The sequence below is a fragment of the Myotis daubentonii genome, chromosome 18, assembly GCF_963259705.1.
Source record: "Myotis daubentonii chromosome 18, mMyoDau2.1, whole genome shotgun sequence".
Taxonomy (NCBI): domain Eukaryota; kingdom Metazoa; phylum Chordata; class Mammalia; order Chiroptera; family Vespertilionidae; genus Myotis; species Myotis daubentonii.
Window position 1 is genome coordinate 12,110,813 of NC_081857.1, and position 23,726 is coordinate 12,134,538.

At 52.2% G+C, this 23,726-nt stretch overlaps 1 protein-coding gene across 4 annotated transcripts in view; it reads right to left on the reverse strand.

The window, feature by feature from the left end:
• PLXNA2 (plexin A2) overlaps window positions 1-23,726 on the reverse strand; it is a 214,114-nt gene that overhangs the window by 72,124 nt on the left and 118,264 nt on the right. For 2 of the 4 annotated variants that reach the window (XM_059673734.1, XM_059673733.1), the window contains 4 exons: window positions 8,546-8,646; window positions 5,037-5,160; window positions 3,134-3,287; window positions 2,428-2,524 (listed from right to left, as the gene is read on the reverse strand). In XM_059673734.1, coding sequence (XP_059529717.1) covers window positions 2,428-2,524; window positions 3,134-3,287; window positions 5,037-5,160; window positions 8,546-8,646 — 476 coding nt within the window. Of the gene's footprint in view, window positions 1-2,427; window positions 2,525-3,133; window positions 3,288-5,036; window positions 5,161-8,545; window positions 8,647-18,492; window positions 18,908-23,726 lie in introns of those variants that run through there. The other 2 variants (XM_059673735.1, XM_059673736.1) reach the window with 2 other exon arrangements.

The following is a 23,726-nucleotide window of genomic DNA, read 5'->3' on the forward strand; positions in this document are numbered from 1 at the left end:
TGGAAGGGACATGGCGGGTCTGCAGTCTGGCACCACCTGGTGGGGGGCTCTCATTACACTTGGGTGGATGGGGCTCCATCCCTGGGGGCCATTGGCTGTGTGTTGGGTGCGTTAGCCAACTGCATTCATCTCCCCCTTGGCGATCATTTGTTTCCCCTCCCGATATGCCCAAAGTGACTTCATTTATGAGCTTAGGCCAGATTGACTGATTCTTGCTAACACCTTACGATCCAGCAAGTAAATAATGACAATGGTCCAAGGATGATGACATGGGGTCTAAGCCTGGCTCTTCCAGTGACTAATTTTGTGCCTTTCGTTGAAGCACTTGTCCTCTGCAGGCCTCAGTTTCCCACACTAAAAGGAGAGATTGAACTTGGTTCTGTGACTTGTTACAATGAATGCCAAGAGAGATAGTTTTTGGTAATAAAAGGATGGAACCCGTGCTGTCAAGGAGACCCACTTTTTTGTCTTCCCTAAAACTTTGCTTGGGACAGCATCTCTGTTGCCATAGCAATGCATGGTTGAAAGTGGTGACATCACGCTGGACTGCCATGGAGGTGAGAATGCGCTCACAAACAGTGGGTTCCATCACCACTGTGTTGGAGTTTGAGAAGAAGGTTGGGAGGTTCTTTTCCCAAGATGCTCGCATTTCCCAGAACAGGGATAGCTGGGATTAGAATGCAGTGGTTAGTGGGCAATGTTGTCTGTTTTGACTTCAGCCCTATTGCCCTGGCTCCTCCCCCCGGACCATTTTTAACACTGTCCTTTCTCAGCACATCTGTTGACTTGTCCCAAAGGGGCTCAGCCATGTCTCCTTCCTTAACTACTGTGGAGGCCCTAGAACTCTAGCAGATGATTCTAATCATCAAAATCAAGAGCAGAGCAGGGAAAATGAAGACTGGCTCATTGGTCTATTTCAGTGGTCAGCAAACTGCAGCTGGCGAGCCACAGGCGGCTCTTTGGCCCCTTGAGTGTGGCTCTTCCACAAAATACCACATGTGGGCGCACACGGACAGTGCGATTGAAACTTTGTGGCCCATGCGCAGAAGTCGGTATTTTGTGGAAGAGCCACACTCAAGGGGCCAAAGAACCGCATGTGGCTCACGAGCTGCAGTTTGCCGACTACTGGTCTATTTTAAGGGCTAAAGATTGCTCTCAGGTTTAGCTACAAACAGACCCTCTCCCCTGTGGATGCTGAGCCCATCATGCCCACCCTATAGACTTGATGCCTTGGACTTCTGCCTATTATGTAGACCCCAGGCTGTTCTTGTCCCAAACAATGGGAAGGATGGGTCCACAGAATATTCCCAATTACTGTTTCCTCTGGTATGGAGTTGTTTGATCTCACTCCTTGCTGAATGTCCAAGGTCACGGGCCTGTGACCATTGTTCCCACTTTGTATGAAAGAAGTCTGTTTCTTTCCCAGAGAGGCCCAGCAGAAACTGAATGTGGGTCCATTTCTCCACTGCCCCTGGCTCCTCCAGCTTCCTGAGCAGCTGTAGGATCTCATAGCTTGTGGGCACCCACTGGTAGGCATTCTGCTGCTGTAGACACTGGTGAAGTCAGCTGGGCTGCATTCAAGGCCCTCTGGAGGCTAGGGTTTAGTCTGGCTCCCACCGCCTTCTTAAAAAGTTGAAGCTGGGTTCGAACCCCAGTGGAGTTAAAGCCTCCTCTCCCTCTCCCAGCCCAGGTCCTGATCCCGGGTGCTGGGCAGGGCTATGGCCCCATCCCTGTCCCTCCTCTGGGGGTAACTGCATGCATAGCTGAGTCTTATCTGAGTCCTTCTTCATTTGGTCATGGATGACATGTCTAACTCTACTCACTGTCAATCTCTATGTTGAAATGCACCACCAACTGGTCAGAAATGAAGACTTTTTCTTATGGTTCTAGACCCGTGGTCGGCAAACTGCGGCTCACGAGCCACATGCGGCTCTTTGGCCCCTTGAGTGTGGCTCTTCCTAAGCCTTAGGAGTACCCTAATTAAGTTAATAACCATGTACCTACCTATATAGTTTAAGTTTAAAAAATCTGGCTCTCAAAAGAAATTTCAGTCATTGTACTGTTGATATTTGGCTCTGTTGACTAATGAGTTTGCCGACCACTGTTCTAGACCATGATCTTAGTCTTTAGTTCAAACCTTCTTTTTACTCTCTTAGCTTGAGAGCTGGGGGTAGGGTTTTTGGGGGGTGGGGGAAGGCAAGGGAGTCTGAATGAGACCCGAGGCTCTGGTCTGTGACTGCCATTCAGATGAACGTAACTGAATAAACTGAATGGAATGGGAAAGTAACCTTGATGGAGAGCTTCCCCTGTTCCAGACAATGTACTAGGCCCCGTAGGAAGACCGGGAGGTGAATATGACATGATTCAAGCTCAGAGAAATCCCACACCCACATCCAGACCCAGGGCAAGGCTCTGACAAGGACTTACAGTTGGTGGGCGCTGCAGTTGTAGAACTTGAACTCGGTGCTGACAAATATCTTCCCTGTCTCCTTGGATCTCAGCTGCAGTTCTAGCCCAAACCAGTCTGGAAAATAAAGGGAAAAAGATGGAGGTGACAACCTGCGGGCCCAGTGGAGACCCTGAGGGTAAATCATTCCGCTATCTCAGGGCTCGCGGGGCACAGGTGGTAGATAGCACCTGCCTGAGTCATCTCTTCAGAGTCCCTTTCATCCTGCTGAGAGCCAGGCAGCCCACACCTGGCTTAGGGAGGACGTCATCAGTCACATCCCACAGAGCCCAGCCTTTGGTCTGGCAAGTTCAGCGACTGAAACACTTTGAGAAGGATTAAGCCAGAACCCCTCAAGCCTCCAGTTCTGTGGAGAGAACCCCACTGGAAACCACCGGCTAAAGCCACAGCCATTCCAAGAAGGGAAGTCTAGAAAAATGCTTTGCACACCAATGCAGCCTTAATTCAAATGGGAGCAAGGGATTTCCTTCTTCCTCAGTTTCTCTTTGGGGCATGTCAGTTTGCTCTAAAACTCGTTATATAGCCCATTTGGGTGTTGGGCACAAGGAGACTTGGTCAGGCAACTTCTGCGCTGGTACTTGTCACCTGGTTCCCTGCGTGCTCTACCCCTGGTCCCCCTCGGAGGGCAGGCCCTACCATGTGACTCTCATGGCAGACACTTCTTACCTTGATCCAACGGGATGACAGGAACATCCTTAGGCCCAGGTGAGATGCAGATGACTTTGGTCCCGGACACCTGTCCCTCCACCTCTGTCAGGTTCCCGAAGGCACATTTGATGCCCGCAGACAGATCTGGAGCATCATTCACAACCAGGCTGAGCTGTGGGAGGAGCAAAGAGGCTCAGAAGCAAAGAGCTGGTGCCCTTGGAAGAGCCCCAGGGGCGTGGAGACCTGGCCCCAGTCCTGGCCCTGCCATTGCCGCCGCCTCACTAATCTCCCCTGACTTCATCTGTAAGAAAGGATGCTGATGTCCGTGATCTGGCTTTGACATTGAACAATTACAGCAGCGCTGCCAGGGTCAATGGTCTTTATTAATGTTATTATGAATCACTGGGGTGGGGTGCCCTCGGGGGAAAGGTACCCAAATCCATCTCAGACACAGCTAATTTTGACATGAAGCCACGCAAGCTTGAAAGCAAGTCACGAGCTGAGCCCTTCACAAGCTGTAGCCTTGGCTCCTCGGAGAGTAAGTGTCACCAAACTGGAGGTTCCCAGGAGCTCACCAGGTTGGTGAGAGACAGCCAGCTCCTCACTCTGGCTGTCCTTCGGGGTTCAGGGGCTGCTTATCAATGGGGTGAACATGTTCAAGTTTCTGTTTATCTGTCCCTCTTGGGCTCTTGGCCTGCTGACAGCTCCCCTGGAGGGGCAGTCACTTCCCAGGGTGTGGAGAGGATGAGAGAGAGCAGGGAATGGGCGCCGTTGGCGTGGATGATGTCAGCTGTGACCTGGAACAGCTTCCAGAGACCTAGGCCAGTGGTAGCCAGCTTTTCCAGTGTGAACACCCTCCTGGGAATGGTAAAAACATCCCCGACTGCCCGATTGCCAGAACAATCTGCTGCTTGAGAAACCATTTAATGGCAAGATGCTGCGCTGAATTCAGTGCACTTGGAAGTGAGCTTGTAGTCAATGACCACAATATCACCTCTAAGTGGTATTTAAAACAATATGTGAGAAATGAGACTGGCTCCCTCTGGCAGTGGGAGGTGCCCATAAGGGGTCACCGTGACATACATCAGCCCTGTGGCCTCCGTGTTGGGAGCCGTGAGGTCGATGGGCCTCCTTGCGTCTTCCTACGGGCACCTGGCGGGATTTAGCAGCAGAGGGCTTCGCAGTCACAGTGGGTGTCCCCTCGCCTTCCCATACATTTGCTTGCCGCTGAATCCCTGCCCCAGTTTCGTTTCCATGGGGCCCAGAGACTTAGGTACAAACTCCGCTATTTGTTCCCTCAGCTCCCTGGGAGCCAAAACCTCCCCGTGGGGATGAATAAACGGGAATCTTGGAAGGTTCATTAACTAATTAACATTCGTGAATGCTCATAAAACTTCAGAATGAAATAATTGTGCAGGGCCCGAGGACATGAGGTATTTGGGGTTGCACTTTGACAGGTGGTTAAGGGCTATTGTCTTCTCTTTAATATTCTCTTTGAAGCACACACACACACACTGTGAATTAAGTCTGTCTCTGTTCCTCTCTCACACACACACACACACACACACACACACACAAATGCAACTCTCAGGTTTCTGTGAGAGGCTGTATGGGTGGAGGATTATAAATACAGCATCTACCAAAGAATGCGTTATCTGCTATCGGATTGCAGGATGTTGTAGATGTTGGCTGCTAAATGCAAAATCGAGGTTTACAAAACAGATCAATGGATAATGAATTTGCAAGGAGTATGCAGGATGACTGTGCCCTTTACAAAAGCAGTTGCCGCGGGTTTTCTATAAATACAGTTCCCGTGGAGCATGGAAAGCACGATCCATTTACAGCTTCCTGCGCGAGTGTTAAAGGAACCCGCCCACACGCGTGTGTGCTCCGTGTCCCCCTGTCCTCCTGGGTGACTTACCTGCCGGCTGTGCTCAGACACTGAGATGCTGCTGGGACGCACCTCGAGGCTCATGCACTGGCTGATGCTGGCAGCAAATCGATTGGGTTCCCAGGCCCGTTGGCACTTGTCCCTGCGGGAGCACCTGCCACAGACACAGATTGGCAAGAGGTCAGGCCTGCGGGAACCCTCTGTTGGGCTCCATTGTCCCCTAGGCGTAAGCAAGAGGGGTTTGCTGCTCTGAGGCCTGTGGCTGGTCCCCTCATTACCACGTTCTCTCATCCCAGAGGCTTGGGTGCCTCCCAGATGGTCTCTATTGCAGTGAAAGGCAGGCTAGGAGGAAGTGGGATTAACTCCCCGAATGAGAGATTCGGTTTAGACACAAAGCATAGCTCTAGTCAGCATCTTTAGAGGTTTCTCAATGAGCCAGGGAGGGGAGGTGGGGACCGTGAGCGCATAGGAGGCTAAGAACATAAACTCTGGAGCCAGGCGAGCTGGGTTCTAACCCAGATCGATTGCATGCTGGCTGTGGCCCTTTGGGCAAATTATTTAATCTCTCTGTGCCTCAGTTTCCCCAACTGTAAAATGTTGACCTTATCTCGTAGGGTTGTGGTAAGGATTACATGAGTTATTGCTTAGAAAATGGCCTCCTGGCCCCTGTAATAATATCAATAATGACTATTACTATTCTTCTCCGGGGATATCTGAAAGTCTGCCCAGGGTCTTAGCTGTGTGGGACAACATACATGTGATCTTGTGGCTGGGTTAATGGCTTTCTGAAGGCAGGGACCGTGTTTTATTCTCTGAGATACGCTACCTGTCACGCGGCACATTTTAAATAGATGTGTGTGGTGTGAAATAATGCCTGGAGACAGGGAGACAGACGAGGAGTCGCAGGCAGGGCTGCCTCTGTCAGAATACTGTGTGGCTGTTTCCCGACAACTTTATCTCTGGCTCCTGGCGCCTCGGCCCACGGTGGCAGGTGGGCACCATGGCATCTCCACACGGGGGCATGTGGTTGCCACTTATGTCACACGGAAACACGCTGGTGTTTCCCCAAACTAATAGCCAGGGGACACAGCGGGGACAGTACCAGATTCCCCACTGCAGGGGGTGGCAGGGGGGGGGGCGGAGCAGTGATTCCCACGGAACTCCTCCGCCCTTCCCCCTCTTCCTTTCCAGGCACATAATGGATCTAAATATGAATGCTGTCACAGAAAAGAATTATGGAGGTTTAAGTGAATCCTTAAGATAGCTCTAAAGTGAGCTCTTGACTGGAGCCTTTATCTCATTGACTCGCTGAAATGGCTCTTTTTTATCATACTATTTATGGCACCAGCCCTAACAGAGATAAATAGCCCTGGAGACAATAACACACTCGCAAGAGCAAGGCACACAGAAGAGACAGGAAGGTTGCGAATCCCCCGGGACCCAGAGCTTCTTGAGCAATCTCCCTCAGCCCTCCGCCTCCGCTGAAGTCCAGCGTGTGGGCCCGCGGGCTGAGCTGGGCCCTTCTCCTCCTTCCCTCCCCCGGGCAGGCTGGTGGTGGCCTGTGGGAAGGGTGGCAGGAGGGGCTGGTGAAGAAGAGAGAAGAAAGCTCTGGGTATGACCAGGAAAAAGCTTGCTCCCTGCCTGCTCTTGGCAGGCAGAGTGGCTGGAAGGAGAGGTGTGCCCTGGCAGGTAGCAGGGCGTCTCTGAGGACAGGTAAGCAGTTCGCAGGGCAGAGGAGATCTGAGACTATGATGACGTGGCTCAGTCATTCTAGAAGCCACATCTGGCCTGGAGGGTGACAGGGGTGGGCCGGAGCCACCAGGAGGCTCCGGCATTGCCGACAGGTTTGTGGGCACACCTACAAGTTGAGGAATGTGGATGTCCTCCGTCCATAGCTTTGGTGTGTTCTACCTGGGAAAAGTGATGCTGGCAGGAGCTGGTGGCCAAGGCAGGGGCAGCAGGGAGTGAGTGGTACAGTTGGACATGCCCACTGCCCAGTGAGAGGGCAGGTACCTGGGACATGCTGCGTGGCTGTCGGGTTCTTTGGAGGGAGAACTCCTCTGGAGGAGAGAGCCCACTGGGCAGGTCAGCCTCACAGGAGGGAACCCAATTTTAGGCACCTTTGCCATTCCCGGGCCACAACAGGGGTGTCACCAGCCATCCTCATCCCTTGCCTGACCTTAATGGGGACTCCATGTCCGTGTTCCAGTGCAAGCATTTTTATGCAAAACTTTTTTTTTTTGCAAACCCAAGCGGGGAACCCAGTATTTGTGGGCTCAGATCCAGTCCAGATTTTGCATCTGCGAGGCGCCTGCTTCCCTCTCTCCCTCCGTAGCCCTCCCAACACCTGCTGCAGAGGCTGGGAGCCAAGAGCTATTGTGCGGCCCCTGAACTCTGGCCCCCGCCTCCGCCTCCGCCCCAAACCCAAACCCGGCGCATTTCATAGAGATGCTTTGCTGGCTGGCACCGAGCCACGGAGTTTCCAACTCCGCTGGGGAACAGAATTCCTAGTCAGCGCCTGCCTTTCAGGGTTTCACCCTTTTCTCTCCCTCTGCGGCTCTTCAAATTCAGAAATTTAAGTGTAACTTTGCATTTCTATGGAGCTGGCATTCAATGGCGGGTGTGTGTGTCTGGGTAACTAAATTGGGATATGTGGCCAGTAGGAGTGGGAGGCAGACTTCTTGGAATCCTGAAATAATGAGGCCAGAAGGGTGCCCCTGAGTTCAGAGCCCATAGGCGTTATTTTGATTTGTGCAGCTTATTCTGGGCTTCCTCGTTTCCAGAGCGTTTATTATCTCATTTAATCCTCACAATTCACCTGTGAGGTAGGCACTGTCCCTATTGAGCGACAGGGGCCCAGAGGAGTCAGTGGACCACCCTGGGCCCACAGCAGCTCCGTGGAGTCCAAAGTCCCGATTCTACTGCCCCGCCATCTGCACACTCGCAACAGGAGACACCTGCTCAGGCTGCCCCAGAAGGTTCCAGAAGGTTCTCAGGAAACCTAGAGATTCTACAGCTTCCCGCTCGAGATTTTCCCAAACCATTACCCTTTCTGTACTGAGGAGGTACAGACTGAGAGCGGCGGGGAGGGCAGGCTTTACAAGCGCAATGAAAGAACCCGGCCAGCATGTCTCAGGGGTTGAGCTTTGACCCTATGAACCAGGAGGTCGAGGTTTGATTCCCTACCAGGGCACATGCCTGGGTTGCAGGCTCGATCCCCAGTAGGGGGCATGCAGGAGGCAGCCGATCAATGATTCTCTCGCATCATTGTTGTTTCTATCTCTCTCCCTCTGCCTTCCCCTCTGAAATCAATAATAAATATATATTTATATATATTAAAGTGCAATGAAAGACAGAGAGGCAAAGGCGTTGCATGGGAGGAGGCCCCCCATGACCTGTCTTTCTCTTGCTGCTCCCGGCACAGCAGAGGAAAAGCCCTCCCTCCCTGCAAACCTCTGTCACATCCCTCGTCGACACTCCCAGGAAAGTACCTGGTCTTGTGCATTCCCGGCCCTTTCTCAGAACAGTCCCCAACTTACATGTTGTGCAGGGCACACCAGCCACAGTGAGGGTCCCCCGAGCTCAGGCACTCCCCACAAGTCGTGTACTGCTCACAGGATTCCACGGGGACCCTGGTGATCTGGTGGAGAGAGGAGAGATCATGGTTAGATCCGGTAGCGCCGCCTCGCCGATGTGCGTTCAGACTCGTCCACAATCTCCCCACACTTGCACCATCACCACCCCTAAAGGGGAGACACTGGGGGGCATTTTGGTGGCCTCCATGTTCTCATCTGTTGGCCTGGCACAGCTAGGAGGCACAGCTAAGCCGACTGAGTTTCTCAGGTGGCAGGTCCAGCCTTCCTGCCTTCCCAGCAATGAAGCAAAACCTCAGTGTCCTTCTGCCCGCACTACAGTCCTCGCGAGAGCTGGGCTTGCTCCTGCCAAGTGCTGAAAACGGTTAACTCTGTTAAAAGGCTATCGCGTGCCTCCAACTCGTCTCTGAAGAGCTTTCAGCTGGGCTTGGGCTGAGACATCCTGCCTGCACAGAACACACTTGAAAAGGGAGAGGAGGAGAAACTTTTCCTATCAAATAATATTCATCATGTGGCACAGTCTCTTTACAGCCGACCAAACATACCACCTGGATCCAATTATCCCCATTCTCTGATGTCTGAATTCCGTTTCTTTAGTAAATGTCCCAGCATCTGAAAAGTCTGGCTAAATGGGAACATCCACAGAGAGGAGCTGCCTTTCTGGGGAAAGTGGGGGTTTTCAGATCAAGCTTCCCACGCCCTCCCTCCCCCACCTCCAACCCCCCAAGACTACAGCCCCTGCCAACTCCTCCTGGCATCCCGGTTGTGTCCTGCAGGGCTTGAGCTGGGCCTGTTTGGACATTTACTCACCCATCCATGCCCAGCGTGTGCGACATTAAGGCTGGGCAGGAGGGGCAGGAGGTTGAAGTTTTCCAGTTGATACGTCCTAGGTATCTGTTGCTGGCTGGGGCAGGAGGCCGCTGGGCCGCAGAAACATCTACTAGTAATGGGCTGGGAATAGCTCCTCATTTGTTAGGGCGTAGAGGTCCCCCACCTACTGGATGTGTGAGCTCAAGTGAAAACACAACCTGTGGTCCAGCAGCACAGTGTTCCGCCTCTGGCAGGGGCAAAGGAGCTGATGGAGATGCCTTACAGCATCCTCCCAAGAGGCTGGGAGGGAGCCTGACGCTGCTCGTGCAGCAGATGTTCAATAGATGTCACTGTATGGAGGCTCGGACGCTACGCTCAAGAGAAACAACAGCAAACTGGACACAGATCCTGCCCCCGCAGGACCCACGGTCCAGTGGGAGTTGGAAATGACAAACCAAGTTGCTCTCCACTGTGCCTGGGATGGGTGTGTGCCCTGGTTGCTTAAAAAAGGGGTACCCAGTACAACCTGCCGGGAGGAAGGATGGAAAGGCAAGTGGGGAAACAATGGGCCTAGAACAGTGGTCGGCAAACTGCGGCTCTCGAGCCACATGCGGCTCTTTGGCCCCTTGAGTGTGGCCACGAAGTTTCAATCGCACTGTATGTGCGCGCCCGCACGTGGTATTTTGTGGAAGAGCCACACTCAAGGGGCCACAGTTTGCCGACCACTGGCCTTAGAATGGCATTCCAAGCTGAAAGACCATCACCCACATAAGTAATCAAGCTCAGTATGCACACGTGTAGGGTGCGCCCTGGATGGGCGGGGCGGAGATGAGGCGGGTGGGATGTAAGCAAGGGCCCAATGACCAAAGGCGCCAGCCTCACGAGCCTTCTTTTGCTCTGTTGCCGCCTCCCCCCTATGCTTACAAATAACACTTAAGATTCTCTATTTCAAGGCCTTCCTGTTAGTGAGTGACATGAACCGCTTTAAACTTCCCTAACCTTCCATTAATCACAAAAATAGAAAATGCAAGAAGGAGAAATGTAAAATCCTGCAGTTTGATTTTTAAAAATTCATCCTTTAAGCGGAGGCTGGGGGATAGCTGGTTTGAAATAGCTCATGCGGAAGAGACCTGAGGGTTTGCGTGGACTCTATGCCCAACACGACCTGACACGACGATGGAATAGCTGGAGGGGCTAATTTGCTCACGGGCTGTGGAAACAGGCACAATGTCAAGACTGAGAGAGGCCGCCCCACACCAGGGGGCTCCCCGCTCAGGTCTTTGCACCCTCCTCCCTCCCCCCACGAGGGGTGTTGCTCAACCAAGGATCCTTCCCAGAGCGAGGTCACAATGGGTGGACCTGGATGTGGCATCGCAAGTACAGCGGATGGACTTGGCCTGTTTATTTGGCTCAAAAAAGACGAATCTCAGGTTGGCCATGGAGGCTGTTTTTCAATGTGTGAAGGGCAGCAGTGTGGCTGCAATAAGACTCAGGTGAAAAGTGTTAGGAAAGCTCAACAGAAGAAAGGCAAGGCGGTGCAATAATGCACCGGACCTCCCTTCGGGAGGAGCGCCCTCAGTGGGATGTGTAAGCAGTTAAAGTGACCTGTGTCGGGGGCTGTGAAGGGATTCCTGCCCTCCGAGAGGGCTGATCTAGTCCTTCCACTTCTGCCACTCGGGATTCGGTTTCTCACTGTTTACCTAACTCTGCCCTGACACTGGTTATGCTTTTTGTCCTGTATAACTTGTACAGTTAAAAGCTAATATCCAGCCATCGCCACCAGCCACAGATATCATATTGCTTTAAGCGCAGTGGTTCTCAACCTTCCTAATGCCGCGACCCTTTAATACAGTTCCTCATGTTGTGGTGATACCCAATTTCACTGTTACAAATTGAACATAATTAAAGCATAGTGATTAATCACAAAAATAACATGTAATTATATATGTGTTTTCCGATGGTCTTAGGCAACCCCAGTGAAAGGGTCGTTTGAGCCCCAAAGAGGTCGCGACCCACAGGTTGAGAACCGATGCTTTAAGGAGTAACCCTTGACCTCTGACTCCAGGCCTGCGATTCCTACCAGGAGCACCTTTCTGACAGGTGCTTGCCATACACTGTCCTAGTGTGCCTCTCCGGGCCTGGGACTCAGCCCTTGGGGATATCTGTGACCCCGGCCGCCCGCTGGGCTTCCGCCTGGCCCCCTCCCACCCACCCTCCCAGGCCTGAGAGCAGCAGCCCAGTGCCCGGCCTTCCTTTCTTGGGTTTCGGGTTCCATGTGAGTGATGTCTGCATCTGGCTGGAAATTAAAACAACTGTCTGCATTGCATTCGGCCCGTCTGTCAAAACACAGCCCGGCTCTCAGCAGCTGGGCAAGGGGGCCCTGAATGGGAGCAGTGTCTCCATCAACAAAGCCCACTTTCACGCCAAGTGCCACGGAGATAGTGAGAACCCTGTTCTTCTCCAAACATGAAACCAATAGCACAACTATTTTTCCTGTTTCCTGGGCCCTCCTGGTGGGAATTTTTTTTTTTTTTTTTTAATGCACTGAGTTGAAGAGCAAAGCGAAACAGGAAACTTATTGGGGTGAGGGGGCGGTTCTAAAACGTGAATGTCTCCCTCCTCAAAGATCTAACAGCCACATACAAACCAGGCACAGGGAGGAGGAGACCTTCAGAGTCAGATGTTCGTTACCATGGGCTCCCTGTCTTCGCTATATTCTCGGGCCGTGACAGTCATTCATCACTCAGCAGCCAATATTCATTGATCATGTCCTACATACAGGCCCGCACCAAGCACTTCAGGGGACTGAAAACAGCAGCAGCATTAAAACACAGCCATCATCTTCGAGTTGCAAAGTGACCTGTGTTCTAACAGAGGCGCGGAAAGAAGGCCGAGGGAATTCAGAGCAAAGAGAAAATACATCTGCATCGGCAGTGTCCAATGTGACAGCCACTCGCCCGTGTGGCCGTGAGCATCCGGAAGGTGGCCAGCCCTGACTGAGATGTGCCAGAGACTCACAGGACACACTGGCGTTTGAAGATGTTTTACGGAAAAAAAAGAATGTAAAATACCACATTAATGATTTTTATCGACATGTTGAAAAGAAAAATTTAGTAAATACTAGGCTAAATAAAATTAATTTTAATTTCAGCTGCTGCTTCTCACTTTTTAAAAATATGTCTGCCAGCCCTAGCCAGTTTGGCTCAGTGGCTATAGCGTCGGCCTGCAGACTGAAGGGTCCTGGGTTCGATTCCGGTCAAGGGCACATGCCCGGGTTGTGGGCTTGATCCCCAGTGTGGGGCGTGCAGGAGGCAGCTAATCAATGATTCCCTTTTATCGTTGATGTTTCTATCCCTCTCTCCCTCTCCTTTCTTCTCTGACATCAATAAAAATATATTAAAAAATAATTTAAAATATGTCTGCCAGCAAAGTTAAAATTACACACGTGGCTTACATTTTGCTCACCTTTTAGTTCTGTAGGACAGCCCTGGACTAGATCAGAATCCCAAGAAGGTGTCATGAGGGACACGGCACGTGTGTGGGTTGTGAATGATGTTTGTCCAGATGAAGCGGGTTCCAGGTGGAAAGAACCGCCTGAGCAGACATAGGAGAGCAGAGTGTCCTCAGAAAACCTGGCGTGAGGGCCAGGGAGCAATGGCTACACATCGGGAAGGACAGAGGAGACCACAAAGCTGGAATATATAAAGTCCTTGGTCAAAAGAATGTCCTTCAAAAAGAGGTGGCCTTGCCTGGCTGGTGTGGCTCAGTGGTTGAACGTCGACCTATGAACCAGGAGGTCACGGTTCCATTCTTGGTCAGGACACGTGTAGGGTTGCAGGCTCAATCCCCAGTAGGGGGCGTGCAGGAGGCTGCCTATCAATGATGATCTCTCTCACCATTGATGTTTCTATCTTTCTCTCCTTCTCCCTTTCTCTCTGAAATATATATATATATTTAAAAGAAGTGGCCTTGTGGTTCTTAAGGACCAATGGCTCTCAAGGCATGGGTCTCAGACCAGTACCCTTGGCATTAACTTGTGCCTTATGAGACAGAACAGCCAGAGTTCACTGGACCAGAAACTTTGGGATGGTCCCAAAACATTCTCACAGCTTTCCAGCTGATGCCTATGAACGCTGAAGTTGGAGAACCACTGATAGAGACCATCTCACATCTTGGGGAGATCTTGTCGAATGTTAGGGCTCTGGAGCCAGGAAGAAACAGAACGAAACTCTGCCGTGGGGCTCTGTAAGGAACTGGACTGATTTGGGGGCGGGGGGTGAGTGAGGGTACTCTGAGGATTGCTTTATGTCCAGGAAGGAAGAAATGGTTTTAATAACTCTGAGTCTATGGAGGCCCTAAAGGACCACGTTCAAGCCTCCAGGGTCAGGGGGGCACTTCACTCTGCACCCCCGGGGATAGGTGGGTACTTGCTCTACTAGGACCTGGCGGGGTGGGGTGGGGTGGGATGCGATGGGTGGGAGTTGTCTCTGGAAGCTCTAGGAGGGAAGAGTTTCAGGTGGCCTCTGTCAGGGCTGACTCAGAGCTTAATGGGACACTCTAGGAGGCTTTAATGAGTGTTTGTTTATGATGATTGCGTTTTAATTATGCCTGCGTCTCCCCACCCTTTTCACGGAGCGCTGGGATCTGAGGGTGGCTGGGTCCCACGTAGCCTTTAATGAGTGTGGTGACGAGAAGCCCAGGGTCGGAGGGCACCCTTCTCCTGCCCCTCCACCGCCTTCTCCCCAGGACCACGGGCCTGCGTCAGACTTGATTCCACCCTCACACTCCGCATTCTTCTCTGCTTGATCTTATGTCTTGTAATTATGCCTCTAATGAATATAACTGTCCTATTAAGTCATTTACTTAAGAAATAGTCTTCATTAAAGGTGACTCATACTGTGCTCTTGGCTCCTCTAGCCCCAGGCCCCCCATCTCTGGTACCTTCCTTGGCTGGATTCAGGGGAGCTGGACGTCTATGTGGGAAGGGCTGGCTCAGCAGGGCTCGCAGAGTTTGGGGAAATTCCTCCCGATTCTCTCCTTTCAGCAAATTTGGGTCGCCAAGGGGGTGTCAGGCCCAGCACAGTGAGGGACATGATACAGGACTGTTACTGGCGGTGGGGACCAGTCACTGGGGGGACTGCTGGAGCCAGCCTCATCCCTAGAGATCCCAAAGAGCTGGCAGACCTGCGGGTGTGGGCCACCCAGGGTGAGGGCAGACGTGGCTCTGGGCCCTGGAGTCACTACCTTCCTGGGCAGAGGCCCTGAGCACTCCCTGCCTTTAGGTGCAAACTCATCACTCTTCGGAGAGGCGTCCCACGGTGGAGGGAGGAACAGGAGCCCTTCGGTGAGTGCACTGGGGGCAGCAAATCCAAGCTCCACCTCTGCCCCTGAGCGGACACCTGCAAGGAGCCACTTGGCTCTGAGGACCTGGAGGGCTCTGTCGCAGAAACACTGGGGTTGAAAGCAGAACAACAGGTAGGACCCTGACTGTGGATGGGCCCCGGGTCCCACACAGTCCTTAAACATTTACTGAGCATCTGGGCTGTGTCAAGCTCTCTGCGAGGCATTGGGCTGCACTCTCTGCCCTCCTGGAGCCCGTGGTGCGATTGAGGATGAAACCAAGGAGACAGGGCCTCTCAATGCGGTGGGACAGATGCCACCATAGAGGTACAATCAGGAGACGGTTGTGGATGAAAGGACAGAGTGGGGGTTCGCCCCAGGGGGTTTTGGTACAAACACTTGGTGTTCAAGAGGCCAGCGGGATTCCTTTGTAATCCTGCAAGGGGGCCAAGAGGGAGGAGTGAGGGAGAGCTGTCCCCCCAGGCTGGAGCGGCCCCTGGGGCACTGAGCATTTAATCCTTCCCTCCGCTTCCCTGGAATCTGCTCCCCCTGCCAGATAGTACACCTGTCCCCACACGTGTCCCCTGCTTCCTGACACCAGGAAAGAAACAGAGGCCTTCTCAGTGCCGAGACCAGGTGGCCGGGGTGTGGGGTGACACACACAGCCTGGTTGGAGTATGCAATTGGCCTGATCTGCAGCCCCCTGGTCCCAGGGCCCTGGGCACAGCGCACAGCAGCTGAAACACAACTGGCCAGACTCCCTCTCCTTCCTTTGTACCTTCCCGCGGCCCCTGCCTGCCAGCCCAAGCTCTCTCCCTTGGAGTGTGTAGGTCTCGGACCCACTCTCTCCCTTTCACCCAGTCCGACCTGTTTTCAGGAAAAGATCTGAAGCTCATTTACAGCCTGGGCTGAGGCCCGGGCTGGTGTGTGGACCGAGGTCCAGCACACAACCACAACTCCTGGAGGGGGTTTGAGCATCTCCAGGCGCCTTCACACACCTGCCTCTCAGGTCTGCACAGCTCCCTAGGAAGGAAGGGAGGCGAGGTCTCCTCCTGCTCCATTTGTACCAGCAGGAGGCAGGCGCATAGGGCTGGCTCAACCCTAGGCGTGGCCTTGCTGTGAGCAGAGAAGTGGCCAGGAGGACAGTCTTCCATCGCCCCTGATGTGACATACTATAAGGCGTCTTTTGGAGGGTGAGGAGGCAGAGAAGGTTCAGGGTTCAGTTCCAGGAGCCGGAGGCTGAGGGAGCAGGAAGCGAGGAGCAGCCTGAGGGCAGGGGAGGCTTTCTCTCCCGTCTCTGACTCCACCGCTCTCAGCGCTGCAGCCGTTAGTTGAGGGGCTGGATGGGTGGGTGGATCTCTCTGCACAGGCTCCCCCAAATCTCCGCAACAGGTGCCAGGAGCACTGGGAGGCCCAGAGCTTAGGGCTCTGTCCTTCCCTTTGCACCAGATGGGGCCGGAGGCAGAGTCCTCACCGGGAGACGGACAGGGGCAGATGGGCAGTCAGGGAGGCCTAGCCCGGCCCCCTGCTCTGGCCAGTTTCTCTCAAGCACCAAAGCTATAAAGTGGACACTCCGGGGGTGGGCCAGGCTCGCTGGGCTCCTGACAGGCCCCCAGTGATATCCCCGTTGGCTCAGCAGGTCCCACGGAAAAATACCCATCCTCTCTCCTGTCCTTAAAGGGGAAGGAGCCCATTGTCTATGGCTGCCTGCAGCAGCATCTCAATCTCAGTCTCCCCTGCTGAGTGGGTGGGGGGCGGGGTATTGAGACAGCAAGGGGATCCCCTCCTCCTGTGGGTTGGGGAAGGGAGAGATGGGGACTGAGGTCTCCAGCTGATGGCTGGCAGGTTCCTTGCTCAGTGCTGGGCAGCTGATGGAACTTGTTGAACAGGATGGAGCAGCAGAGATATTAATAATAATAATAATAACAATAATAATAATAATAGTCATTTTTCCAGCACTTACTGCATGCCTATTTTATCTCATTTAATCCCTATACCAACCTTGCAGTGGAAGCAATATTAGGCCCACGTATTAGAAAACTGAGTCTCAGGTTGAGTAACTTGCCCAAGGTCACCCGCCTCCTGGGCGTCAGAAACAAACTTAGTTCAGGTTTGTCCGACTCCCAGGCTCAGGGGTGATGTGGAGACAGAGGCATCACTAGAGGGCAGGCCCCTCTCCTGGGGCTGCCCCGAGGGCTGACTCTCAGGTCACCTTGCTTCCTCCTGGACATGGGGTGCCTTCCATGTGCCTTCCCTGTGGTCCTTCAGGCATGAGCTGAGGCTGTTGACAGTGCAATTCCATCCCCCACCACTGCATGCCCCTTAGCTTTCTTACTCTTCTCTGTTCCCTAACCACATTCAGGGGTGGATCCTGAGCAGGACAACAGAGGGGGAACCAGAGGGGAAGAGGGAGGGAGGTCGGGGAGGGTGGGAGATCCCTGCTGGGTGGTTTTCAGCCGCCAGGACCAGCACAGTAAGGGAAGTGGCTCTCAGCAGGTTGCACGTTTCCGTCCAGAGCCCCCCAGGAACGCCAGGGCGACTCAGTGAGGGCAGTGAAGGTGGCAGGGGTGTTTTGTCCCGGTTTTGCCAGCTGTTAGCTGTGTGGCCTGGCCGAGCCAGTTAACCTCAAGCCTCCATTTCCTCATCTTTCCAGTGAAAACAGCATTGCCAGTCTCACCCATCTCCCCTGCTCATCAGGGAGGACCGTTGAGCTCACATCTTCAGCCTCGGTCTCGTCTACGAATCAGCTTCCCAGTAATTAATGTGAAGAACTCACTATGGTTGTGTCCCCAGTGTTAGATCCAGTTCTTTAAAAATCAATAGTCATCTGTGAGATCCCCGCAAGCCCTCATAAACACAGCCCAGCCCCCTGCTGTCCCCTGAGCTGTGACAATCACATCACCAAGGTCATCAGGGAAAAGGAGACACGAACGCCCAGAAAGCCCGCGGGAGGTTCTGGAGGCTGTGACTGCAGCTAAAGCAACAGGCAACCTTCTGGTCAGAAGATGACCCTGGGTGTCTCCCCGGAACTCCCGACTCTCTGGAGACCTGAGGGGGGACAGCAGTTCAGAGAGAAAATCTATTTTTAATGACCTGGGGAGAGGAGTGGAGTGGCCGAGTACTTCAGAGTAATTAAAGCCATCTATCACTCAGAGAGGTGGAATCTGAAGTTGTTGAACTTTTCAATGACATTTTCTCCCTCCTCATTCATAAAACCCAGCAGAGGGTCACGCAGGAGTCAAAGGGGAGAGGGCGACGGGGAAAGACATGTCTGGCCCCAAAGAGTGGAATTTTATCTTTGTGGTAAGTGCTAGGGGAGCGGCCGCTCTTGAATCTTTTTTTTTTTTTTTAATTATTTTTACATTTTTCTTTTTCTTTTTTAGGTAAAGGCCAAATTTTATTCTGGTTGAGAAGGTGGACTTTGAAAGAGTCCATCCTCGGTTTCAAATCCAACTCCTATATGTAACGACTGTACAACATTAAGTTCTCAGACCTCCTAGAGCAGCCGTGGGCAAACTACGGCCCGCGGGCCGGATCCAGCCCGTTTGAAATGAATAAAACTAAAAAAAAAAAAAAAAAAGACTGTACCCTTTTACGTAATGATGTTTACTTTGAATTTATGTTAGTTCACACAAACACTCCATCCATGCTTTTGTTCCGGCCCTCCGGTCCAGTTTAAGAACCCACTGTGGCCCTCGAGTCAAAAAGTTTGCCCACCCCTGTCCTAGACGGTCAGTTTCCTTCTTTGTGAAGTGGTGACAATAATGATATCAACGTCACAAGGTTGTTTTGAGGTTTAAGTGACATCTGTGCACCAAGCGCCTTGTACACAGTTGGTGCTCAATAGTGGTCGCTGTCGTGTTCAGTCTCTACGGGCAGCCCCCACTGAAGGTGGCGGTGTGTGTACAAGGAAGCGGTGAGGGCTCCCGCCCAGGCTCTGCACCCAGGGGTCGGGTGACCTTGAGCCGGCCACCAAGGCTCTTTGGGCTGAGACGGCCGCTGTATCTTGTGGGGAGAATTGTATCTGCCCTTTGCATGGAGAGCAGCACAGCCCCTCGCACTATTGTCCTCATGGATGACATGATCCCTTCTAGAGGCCTTGAAGTGCACCGACACTCGGGCTCCCTGACTGCAAGACGTCCACCTAAGCTTCGTCTCCTAAGGAAGAAGGGGGAACTTGGGTAAGGAAAACACAGAGAGGAGAGGAAACCCAACGGGCCAAGCAGATATCCCCAATACCATCCTGTGTTTTCCCAGGCAGGACTCCTGGGCCAGAAGTTAGGAGTACGGCCCTTTCCACTAGTCCTGGGTTTTGGAAGGATCGACGAAGCAGCAGAGATGCTAATACTATGTTGTCTCCATGGCAACAGTGGATTTATTCGGTTAGGAAAAGCAGGTGGGGTAGGAAATGAGAGATGAGAAGGATTTGGGAAATAGGCCTTAAGAAATAACTAAAATAGATCTCTCATCTGGAAACCAGATGCCCGGGATTAGCCAGGTCTCACAAAGCTCTCTATCGGGCTGACATCGATTCATCTGCCGCAGGAGGGAAAAGGGGTGACGGCAAGGGGACGGAGTAACAAGTCAGTGACGCCCCTTTCCCCACCCATCCCCACCCATTCATTCACCTCACACTTCTGTTCAGTCAGGTGGTTCTAGTGAGGACCCTGGATGCAGAGACCACGTCTGCCCTTACCACACACAGCTTGATTTTACGTAAGAACTGGGCATCTGGCTAATGGTCCTGGCCTTTGGGCCACACCCCATCAACTACTTCTGGCTCCTCTGCCTTCCAGTCACCAGGAGAGCAAGATGAGAGGGTTTGGAGCTCCAGTTGGTCCCACGTTCTCGGTGAAGCATCTATGGTTCATGGGCTTAGCAAGGTGGGGTTTGGGTGTGAATCGTCAGGGCCCAAGAGGAGGCTGGTCAGAGATCTGGGGGAAGCACACCTTTGCTGCGGTCTGGGTAGCAGGCAGGGGCTAACGTTAGTACTGTGTGAGGCGAGGACTCAGGAAATCCTTCTCTAAGAGGGAAAGTGGGGCCTGAGGACTCACTGCTTCTGAAGGGGATCATAACCCTCCCTTCGGCAGAGATCCTGGCATTGCCTGGTGCCCGCCTCCTGGTGCCTGACGTCACCTCCGGTTCTGATGTTGGCACTCATGATTATTGATACAATCCCAGGGATTCTTTGTGTGTTACTTTTCTATCCCAAATGCCCTCCCTGAAATCTGCGTCTGAGGTTCGGAGGGAACCTCAAGTTGAAGTTCCCAGGTCACCTTGATCTGGGGGAGCAATCCTACCAAATGATGTATAAGATGGAATCGGATTTTGTCAAGCCCAACTACCCAGGCCCTTCTTTAGTACTCCTCCGTCAGCAGCTGTGTGCATAAGAAAAAAACACAGCTGGCTCAGCCCTATCCATGGACGCCGGATCTGAAACGGTCCCTCCACCTCTCTGCCTACGCTGTCTGCCCTGTAAGTCTAAGTAGACAAGAAACGATTGGCATCTCATGCTGTAATCCAGAATTCCGGTTTCCAGTGGACCCCATGGAGCACATTTCTTCAACCATCTCACAACTTTCCTTTCTAACCATCTAAGACGTGGCCATCTTGTCCTCCCAGCCATATTGGATCTGAAAATATTCTGTCTTATTTTCTTAGTATGCCAAGTGGCTAGCACCTTTGGGAAAGACAGAGCCTTTTCTTGTCACTCACAGCTTCCTGGGACAAATTAGTAGATAAGTGGACGAGTGTGTGTATGTCTCTGTGTGTGTCTATCTTTCTGTATGTGTGTGTGTGTGTGTGTGTGTGTGAGAGAGAGAGAGAGAGAGAGAGAGAGAGAGAGAGAGAGAGAGATGGAGGATAAGAGTACATGTTAAATGTCTAAGGCAAAAAAAGTCTCCTGAAGGTATATTTAAATTTCCCTCCTGAATAGAGCACGTGTATTCATTCATGCCATTCATTCATTCATTCATGCAGCCCTGGCAAGGTGGAGATGTGGAAGGCGGGAACCATGCTTTGCTGAATCCTGTGACACTGTGCTGCTTTCGGGAACCTGTATAGACAAGACCATCCCACTGAGGCAGCAATGACGACAGGGACACAGTGCTCTGTACTTGGGAACTAGTCGATATGGGTTGATTGGCCTGGCCTTATGGATCTACATTCAGGTAGACGTAATTTATAACTGAGTAGACCTGCATATTGTTAAAATACACTCAATACTTATAATCTGTTCATTTGCTTCTTTATCATTCATGTACTCATTCATTTGTTCATTTAGGAATGCATCCTTCATTCATCAATTCATTTATTCAACAGACCCGGTGTCAAGTCTTGCACTGTGGTGTCACAAATACGAGTTAGCCCCGTTCTCACAATCCCTCCAAAAAGCATGCTCTCTGGTCGGAAAGCTAGAAAGTGAAAGATGTCACAGGAGGTTCTAAGCTGGGAGTGAGTACTTCTGGCTGAAGGAACCAGGACGGCGTCATCATTGGTGGCAGCCTTGAAAGTGTGGTGATACTTTCATAGACAGGAATGGAGGAAGGACATTCTCTGAGGAGAGAAGGGCATCAGCAAAGAACACCCATGAGACATGCAGGGAGAACCCCAGTCATGGACATGTATTAGAGCAAGGCTGCTGACGAGAAAAATGATCTGAGGGAAGATCGTGCCAGGCCAGGGTTATGGACACAGAACAGGAAGAAGGGAAAGGAGAAGTTTTGCATTTCTTTTATGATGTGTCCCATGTCTGTCCCCGTCATTGTATTCCTTCGGCCTCCCTCTGACTTCCCAGCTGCAGACCCGCTTTCTCACCAGATGTGTTCTGCACATCTTCATTTTCCTTCCCAAAGGCGTAATGGGTGAGGGCAGGGGTCCTAGCGCCAGACGGCCTGGGGCCACATCCCAGCCCCTTGCTCATTACCTGTGTGGCTGTGGGCCCGTTATTCAGCTCTCAGCCTCAGTTGTTGACTTGTGACAGGGTGATAATAATAGCACATACTTATATAAGACCTAATATTTGCAGATGAGGAAGAAGCAGAGGCACAGGGAGTCTTAGTGAATTCACTTAAAGTCGCATAGCCAGTAAGTTGTCGAGTTGGGATTCGAACCCAGGCAGACTGCCTGCAGAAACCCATGCTCTGAACGCCTACACCAGTGGTCAGCAAACTCATTAGTCAACAGAGCCAAATATCAACAGTATGATTGAAATTTCTTTTGAGAGCCAAATTTTTTAAACTTGAACTATATAGGTAGGTACACTGTTATTAACTTAATTAGGGTGCTCCTAAGGCTTAGGAAGAGCCACACTCAAGGGGCCAAAGAGCTGCATGTGGCTCGCGAGCCGCAGTTTGCCGACCATAGGCCTACACCAAATTGCCTCTTAGCATGGGGATGGTCCAGGTTAGAAAACCCTTAGCCCAAGGCCTGACGTGTAGCCGTTCCCTGTTATTAATAGAGTAAATATGTATGAAGCACCTGCTATATATTCTGCACAGGTAGGAAGTTCAAAAGATGACCAGACATGACTCTGATCCTGAAGTACTTAGAATATTGCCAGGAAGATGAACGAACCTCCAAACTGTAATGAAATATTAGCACTCTGACTGAGATGTGGGACAGCTAGCTAGCTCGAAGAGCAAAGAAGAAGGGCAAGTCCGGGAAGGCTTCCAAGAGGCAGTGTGTTGTAATGACAGCTTCAGCTAAAACAATAACAATACAAAAAAAAAAAAATCAAAACAACAAGAAAAACTGCCTCCTGAATGAAGTTTAGAGTCCAAACACCACAGCCTCATGTTTCAGCTTTTCCACCTCTGCTCCCCATTTCCACCCAGGCTGACATTTCCACTCTAGCTCTGTCTGTCAGCGTCAGCCCCCACCCCTGGCCGCTGGCCTCCTCTCAGACTCTGCACAGTCCTGCCTCCTTAATTTGCTCTCACATGTCATTCCTGCTCCTCAGACTGTCACCCCTCCCTCCCTGCTCCTGGGCCCATCCCGGGGCCCTGCCCTCTCCACGCAGCCTTTCCTGACCAGCCGCTGGGACCTCCCTGTGAATTTAGAATCAGACTCTGCCCAGGTGGCAGGACTCGAGTGAACTTTTAAACTCCCCTTAGCTCTCCCTCTTTTCAGGTGGCTGTGAGGACTCGGCTCTTTATTTCTTCAGATGAGCTATCCCTGTGTGTTCCCACCCCAGTTTCTTACACAAAATAGGTCTATAAACACCCGCTGAGAAGCTAATCACACGTGCCCAGTGATCCAGGTTTTATTTTAAGCTCCTTAAGGAAATGTACTGAGCTCCGGGAAGGCTGGCTAGGTGTGGCTGAGGCCCCTGGCATTCTGCTGGGATCCATTAGGTGACGTGGAGGCTTTTATTTTTTAATGGACTCACTGTTTATACCCCAGCAGAGGCACACGGTGTCAGGGAAAGGACACGACTGTTAAGGCAGAAGAACTTGGCTCGGCCTCGCCCTGTACTCATCTGCCCTGGGAAGCCACTTCAGCTCGCCGAGCCTCAGTCTCCACATGTGTAAATACTATTGCATGTCCAAGTTCAAGTATCTTCCCAGGCGCCGAGATACAACGAACGCTGCGTGCAGAAGCGCGTGGGCAGCCAGGCCCTGACTTTCAGAGTTGATTCTCAGGACCCAGGCTCACCCTTCTGTTCTTCATCCTGGGTCCCCTGACCCAGCTCACGGAAATAAAACGGTCCAGGAATAAAAAGAGGATTTGGGGAGATGCTTGGGGGAAGGCCCTGGGGTGCCTAGCCACCCTTCAGTAGGGCCACCCGGAAAGCTTGAGGGGCATACACTGGACTGGAGGGGACAGAGTGGACAGGAGAATCCAGAAAGCAGGTGGCAGGTGGGTGAGCTCCCAGGAGGCAGAGTGAAGGCAGGACGTGGGGAAGTCACGGAGCTCCCACCCCTGTGACATGGCAGGAGAGGGCCGGGAAGTGCTTCAGGCGGGAGAGCTGGCCTGT